General features: G+C 39.3%; 1 protein-coding gene across 2 annotated transcripts in view; it reads left to right on the forward strand.

The window, feature by feature from the left end:
• The window catches only part of bcar1 (BCAR1 scaffold protein, Cas family member), a 98,644-nt gene that overhangs the window by 15,702 nt on the left and 75,363 nt on the right, over positions 1–7,579 (forward strand). Inside the window, exon 2 of one of the 2 annotated variants that reach the window (XM_008410909.2) lies at positions 584–631. The exons of the other annotated variant lie outside the window; for it this stretch is intronic. Coding sequence (XP_008409131.1) covers positions 584–631 — 48 coding nt within the window. The remainder of the gene's footprint in view (positions 1–583; positions 632–7,579) is intronic. 2 annotated transcript variants of the gene reach the window in all.

Raw genomic sequence — 7,579 nt, forward strand, 5'->3', positions numbered from 1 at the left:
CATGCACAGGGAGAACATGCAAACTCCATGCAGAAAGACCGGGTCCGGGAATCGAACCCAGAACCTTCTTGCTGCAAGGCAACAGCTGTACCAACTGCGCCACTGTGCAGCCCGTTTCAGTTAATCTTTTACCCTAAATTTTATTTATGAAATCAGGTACTGAAGAAAAGGAATTTAATTAATGCTCAGATAGTACAGCACACAGTTAGCTGCTGGTCCTGGTATGTTTGTTTGATCCATTGATGGTGGATTCATAGTTTACAAAAGAAAACTAATATTCAGTTTCTACAACTGACCTGTTTTGGACACAATTGTGTATTACTCTAAATGTAAAATATAAACCAATAAGCATAACATCATTATTGTTGAGTGAGTTGGGTAGAGCACAGCCATTTTAAGTTTAAAATGGTCTTTGACTAATCTTGGAATTTTTCTTGGCTTTCTTCACAAACCAATAAAGTTCAAGCAAATATTCTAAAACATTAAAACATTTTATTTCCTAAACTGATTTATTTATTTATTTTTTCACGTGTCCTGAGCTCACAGATGTATTGTGTGTTCTGTGGACGTCCCTTTTCTGCAGGTGCTCTGCAGAATGCTTGACTGCCTGCAGGGGGCACCACAGGTGGAGGTAGGTCTTCAAGCATGGCTTGATGATTTAACTCCTGTCATCTACCTTGACCTGTCCTGTGTTATCTAGGGCGTCAGGCTGTGTGAGTGGGAGGGAACCGGTCCTTAGAAAGATGAGCAGCACAGAAAATGAAGAGCAAATCTCAGCTGTTGTCCCAGAGAGTGTTTTATTTTGAAAACATTAATTAATTCATATTATAGATTCATAAACCTCAAAGTTATTACCACMAATTATTTGATCTGTTAAAATCAGTTCAGTTTCATGTACTGTAGTCCTTCCTAATCAGTTCTTAGTGGATTACTTGACAGAACTCAAAAACTGTAATATTAATATCAAATTATCTGACATTATTTTAGAGAAGGTTAAAACCAGTCAAACAAAACAGGCAGCAAATATTTTAACCTTAAGAACTTTAACTTTAAGAAATGTTGAATAAGTTAGAGCTTAGGCATGTACACAAACCCCAGCACAATGTTTATTTCATAAGAAACATTTATATTTTATCCCTCAAGTACCACTGTGAAGTTATAAAATATGGTTAGAAAAAACTTTACATCTTCAAGTAAACAGATTGAATAAAAAGCTTTAAACTAGTGAGAAAATGGAAACGAGCCTTTAAGGGGCTCCTCAGTGATTTTTCAAACATAAAGAACCATCAGTGGGCATTTACTTGACCATAACAAAGTACACACAGTTCCAACAATAACTAATGAGCTGCTTTTTCTGCAAATAAAAATAAAGATGAGTGGAGTCTGGTCATTATGTGTCCAGCTACAAATCTTCTCAAAATATAGTTGAAACAGACYATAATTAATATCTTTTTTTGTACCATATTATGTGGGGGGATATTGATCAAGTGAGCTCCACCATGATATACTGTACATATGGCCCCTCTTTAATGAGTAGTTTGAGGAAAAGATGAGATTATCAGACAGRAAATACTTTTAAAACTGTAAAACTAAATGGCAAATTGTTAAATAAAAAGGATAACTGGGGAGTTTTATCATCCAGGATTTTTTATGGTCTAATGGTAAAATTATTTGTTTTATGACAGCAATATCCTGGGTGTGTGTATCCTGCACATGTTACCACTCCATCATAGGGCCACACAGGACAGACAACCTCATGCTCAACAGATTTAAACCTGAGAGCAGGGCAAAAGCCACAGAGATCAGGGAGAACATGCAGACTCCATGCAGAAAGGGCCCCATACATTTTGCTCCAGGGCTGGACTTAAAACCACACAGTACTTTTAAAAATACTCTCCAGATACTGCTTCATCCAGAACCCAGTGAGGGCTGTGTTACGTGTGCTTCTCCCTCACAGCCAGCTGCATGGACTGGTGCTTCAGAGTAAATTAATCAGTCTGCAGAAAATACTTTTAATACTGACACGTTGTTGTGTTTGAAATGTCACTAAACATGTTCAGTGTAATATTTAATGCACAGGATGCTGTGAAGGCTGTTAAACATGCATAAGTGAAAACATCACTTCCTCCATATACTGTATTCTAAAAAGAACTATTTGTTGCAGCTCCCAGAATCTTTCATGAAAAAAGTTGAATTTCTGAATTGTGCGTATGCTGTTAAGTTGTAATGTTCTGTGTAAGTAAATGAGATGTGTTTAGAGAACWAATATTGACCTTACAGGTTTGTTTTGTTTCTCTACATTCTGAGTCCACTGTTAGAAGCTGCGAGGAGCTGTACAGCTGCACACTGATCAGAGCCTGATGGGGAGGTGATGAATACATATTCATGACTGAGACATCTCTGTGGAAATTATATGTACCCTCCATCCATTTTCTTTATACCCTTGTCCCTAGTGGGGTCAGGAGGGTTGCCGGTGCCCATCTCCAGCTAACGTTCCGGGCGAGAGGCGGGGTCACCCTGGACAGGTAGCCAGTCTGTCGCAGGGCAACACAGACACACAACCATGCACACACACACACACACACAAACACACGCACCTAGGGTGAATTTAGAGAGACCAATTAACATGACCATTATATAACCAGCCATTATATGTACCATCAAATATATTTTATTTCATGACTGCTTTCATAATAATATTGTAGGGCTGCACAGTGGCGCAGTTGGTAGAGCTGTTGCCTTGCAGCAAGAAGGTTCTGGGTTCGATTCCCGGCCCCTGTCTTTCTGCATGGAGTTTGCATGTTCTCCCTGTGCATGGTGGGTTCTCTCCGGGTACTCCAGTTTCCTCCCACAGTCCAAAAACATGACTGTCAGGTTAATTGGCCTCTCCAAATTGACCCTAGGTGTGAGTGTGTGTGCATGGTTGTTTGTCCTGTGTGTCTCTGTGTTGCCCAGCGACAGACTGGCGACCTGTCCACGGTGACCCCGCCTCTCGCCCAGAATGTTAGCTGGAGATGGGCACCGGCAACCCTCCCGACCCCACTGAGGGACAAGGGGTAAAGAAAATGGATGGATGGATGGATATTAGGCTATAGCAGTGTTCACTAATAGATTCAGTTGGTTTTCTAAAATGGTGAAGTCATTTAAAGCATTTCTAGTGTGAGCTCACAGCTTTTTAAGGCGAAAAACACAAACAGTGCAGGTCACAGGGTAACTTCAGTTTCAACATTCTTCTACCAACTCACATTGGATCAGCTGGTTGTGGCACGTTGGTAGGTGACTACAGTTTTCCTTTCCGGAGCGTTTGATAGGTGGCAGTGAGAGGTCCGTCAGAATGAGGAACAACCAGAGATTTTTTATTTTACTAGAATTTCTATTTTCGAATCAGAGTATGAGGAAAGCGCTGCAGTCAGGGTTCTATTATTTATTTCATGTTGTCTTTCATTTTTACGTTGTTTCTTTTGAGTTGCCACAGCAGCGCCCATTTAGCAGTTAGTGGGCTAGTCAAAGAGCTGGCCCTGACAATACTATTAATGTGAAAGGTAATTATTTTAATGCAACTGATGCAGAGTTGAGAGTGAATCCACTTTGAGGGTGAATTAAGGGCGAGTTCCAGCATTAAGGTGTAGCAGTAGTGATGGTTCTGATGCAAAAGTAAAAGCACAATTTATTTTACTCCCATTTTTTGGAGCTATTGGAGAAAAAGTGGTGAAAACTGATTGCGGTCAGCTAGGCTTCTTTAAAATGTTGTTACATAATAAAAAATGGCTTTTTTTCTGAGCTTTTAATGCTCCAGATTTATCCATTTTTTTATTGTATCAGCGATCAAACCACATTAAGGAAAAATGTCCCAGTTTTGACCACTTGCTGATTGATTGGTCCACACGAAATACTCAAAAGACTAAAACACTTGATTTCTGYAACCCTGTTTATCGGTGCTTTTCAAACATTTAATGTCTACTTTGCTCATCACCTGCATAGTGCACTTGCTTATTTGCACTTGTTGCACTTGCTTCTTCCATGTTCAGTAAAATCAATCAGTTCTAATAAAATAATGCAAAATTTATTAAGTATTTCTATTTATTATGTTCATTTAATGCCAATTTTACAACAAAGACATCATTTATAACATTTCTCAGGCTACGCTAAGGACACTGGCTAAATCTGGACCCTCGGATGTTAAACAATGAAACTTTGTTTAAACCACAACCAAAATCTCTGGATCCTGTCAGCTTCATGAAAGCTGGAAAAATGTAGACTTTAATGAACTCAGTTAATTAGCATTTTACAGCAGGCCTTTGGTACTGTGCAGTGACATGTTTCATCTTAATGACCAAACCAGACCTGAATGGTTCCTACTGTGCATTGAACTGTGTCCCATGATAAAGGAGATTGCTCTGGTAAAGACTGTTGACCTCTAGCATGCAAGCTGGAGAGAAATGATCCCAGGCCCCTGCCACATACAGTGCTTCTTTCATGACATTTATGGTACAAAAAACTCTGTGGAATCATAAATATGACCGTTCATATTCAGAGAACAACATAGATATGACACTAAACTATCATAGCAAGTAAGCAGCAGAATGTTGTAGCTTCAGGAAACATGCATGAAAAATGTAAATAAGTTGCATTTGCCAAACTTTTTAACTCTACTAGTCACAAAACATAAGCTTATTGGTCGCTTTTAGCTGCGCCTTTTAATTCCTTGTTAACCAAAATAACATCAGTCAATCACATATTGGAGTACATTTAGGCATCTAGACATGGTGCAGATCAAAGTTCAAAGTAAGCATCAGAGAAGAGTGAGGAGAGAAATATGCTGTGTGTAGTGATCAGATAAGGAATCATTTTTGACCTCATCCAGTGGAGCGCACAGAGGATTTCATTGCGATGGCTGTGAAAGTTTCAGTCCCACCAGTTTTTTGTGATTCCATGATTGCAAAAATTCACGCAAAATCAACAGATCTCTGCGATACTGCATCATTCTGAGTTTAGTGCAGTGGTTCTTAACCTTTTTTGAGGTACCAAACCCACCAGTTTCATATGCGCATTCACTGAACCCTTCTGTAATGATAAATAAAACATAATTTTTTTCCCCCAAATTCAAGACATAGGGGTGACCAGGCCCGTGCAGAGGCCACTAAAGAGGCAGGTGCTCAAAAAAAAAGTGCACATCTTACCGCATTCTAGGACAGAATATTAACAAAGCCTCTCAGCTTTCAGAGTTTAATAAACAATGATAAATAACAAAATTGTGAGATATACAATCAAAGCTAAGGAAAATCTCTATATAAAGCATACAACTATGCATATGTAAGATATTTTATTAGTGATTTCTTTCAAACCTGCAATTTAGCAGGATATGTAAATCAGAGCTGGACCACCAGACATATTTTGTCTTTACAGAATTACACTATTAAAAATATAAACAAGGGCACAATGCAACCTTTAAGTGGACTGTAATCTATAAAAAAAGAGCTGCCTGTTTACTGCAGCGGAGATGAAGATGGTCCATTCAGGAAAGCAGAGCTGCAGAGCTACCTAGGTGCCCCCAGGCACCTAGTTGGGTGCCTGGGGGCACCCAACTAGTTTAGCAAGATCATTGATTCTTCTTAAAACTCTCTGAGAACAGTTCTTCAAAATATAGTCAGTGTTTTCAGCACAGTTGAGTTGACTGTCCAGGAACGACCCAAGGTATTTAAAATTTGCCACAGTTTCAACAGGTTGGCCATCGAGAGAAACTGGGACCACTTTAAGGTCTTGTTTAGATCATTTAATTAGCTCTACATTCTTAAGAGAAAGAAAAACTAATAATAAATAATAAAGACTTTGCGGTATAATATAATTACATTTAGTAATATTAGTAATAACCCTCCTGACCCCACTGAGGGACAAGGGTGCAAGAAAATGGATGGATGGATGGATGAATATTAGTAATATTAGTTGTGTTACCACCCCCACGCCACTAGAGGCAGTAGCAACCCCGAAAAGATGCGACTAAGGAGCAGATTTAGAAGTACACCGAAAGCTACAGTATTTGGTAAAAACTGTGAGCTTTGCTGAAGTAATTAAAGACACAAGTTCAAATCCATGCTGAGAGTGGAGCTCCTTCAATCAGGGCTCCTCCGCTGCACTGATTGGCTAAGCAATGTAACGTGATCCTCTGCAGCAAGTGATGGCAAAGCGGGGCGTAGTGCTCTCTACTATGGACAGAAATTGCAGTCATATATTTGTCCGTGTAAATCAGACCATGTAGTTGTGACTTGAGGTTTTTATTGACTCCAGTGGCCTTTATTTGAGAGAGGTCAGACAGGAAAGTGGGTAGTGACACTTTCCTGTCACTACTCACTTGACAGGGTAGTGACAGGAAAGTCACTAAATGCAGTAATCATCAGAACCTGTGACGGCGCATCGAGGACCAAGGCTGGTTACCTGGGTTGTGCTTTACCGCAGCTCCCTGTGACTTGAGTTTCTGCACAGTGTTGGTGTGTGTGGAGGTCAGTTTGACATGGAGGGCTGTGGGGCAGTGTGCATAGGTGTGTGGTATGATCTTGTGGATAGTTGGCAATGGTGCAGTAAGGACCAGACATAATAGAGCTGTTGTCGACATGGATCCCAGGCAGCGGTGGCTGAAAAGTCAGTTGGCAGATTGATGGATCTCTGTGGAATTTATCTACCAAACATTGTTCATATTTCAAAGGACTTGATTTCATACTCCAAACTAAGCAGAGCGTTGTGAGACAAGAGTCAGGGTTTAAGAAAGTGAAAATAACCAACACCATCCAACTTCATATGTCTAAAATTTACCCCTAATGATAAATATCTTGGTTTTAACTACAATGATACAATTATTCTGCTGTATCTATTTAAATAAATTATGCAACTGGTTGCCTTAATTTTTTTTGTGCTTATCAGTCAACACCCAAAAGTATACATTTTTCCTATATTTCGTTAACGTAAACACTTGTTTTTCATCTGATTTGAGAATAGTCACTATAGCACAATGTGATGACAAAGTGAAAACATATTTTCAGGCACTTTGTAAATTCATAAAAAAATTAAGCATTTAATATCATAAATACAAAAGTATTCACAGAAGTTAGGTCAGGTACATCTTACATCCATACTTATGTTTCTGAAACTAGATTGTAGTCCACCTTTATCAAGTTCACTTGATTGGATATAATTTTGAATGGGATGTTTGTCCTGATAAGGTCCCACAGTCAACGCTTTACATCAGAGGAGAAACCAAACAGTGGAGTCAGGAACGTCCTCTAGATCTCATTAACTGGTTTATGACAAAGCAGAAATCTGTGGAAGAATAAGAACCAGGTCCAGCAGTACTGAACACTGTGGTCTCCTTAAMTGGAAATGGGAGATGGGCCTTGGCCAGAGGTGACCACGAACACAGTAGTCATAGGGGCGGAAAGAAAGGAGAACCACCCATACAGTCAAACTTCACTAACACTCTTCACCAATCTACCAATCAGGGGTTTACGGTAGGGGTTTATATGACAAAAATATATATATTATATTTTTTTGAGTAAATCTCATCAGATCTAATTAAATTTATATTATA

This window comes from Poecilia reticulata, linkage group LG6 (genome assembly GCF_000633615.1).
Source record: "Poecilia reticulata strain Guanapo linkage group LG6, Guppy_female_1.0+MT, whole genome shotgun sequence".
In the NCBI taxonomy this organism is placed as follows: Eukaryota; Metazoa; Chordata; class Actinopteri; order Cyprinodontiformes; family Poeciliidae; genus Poecilia; species Poecilia reticulata.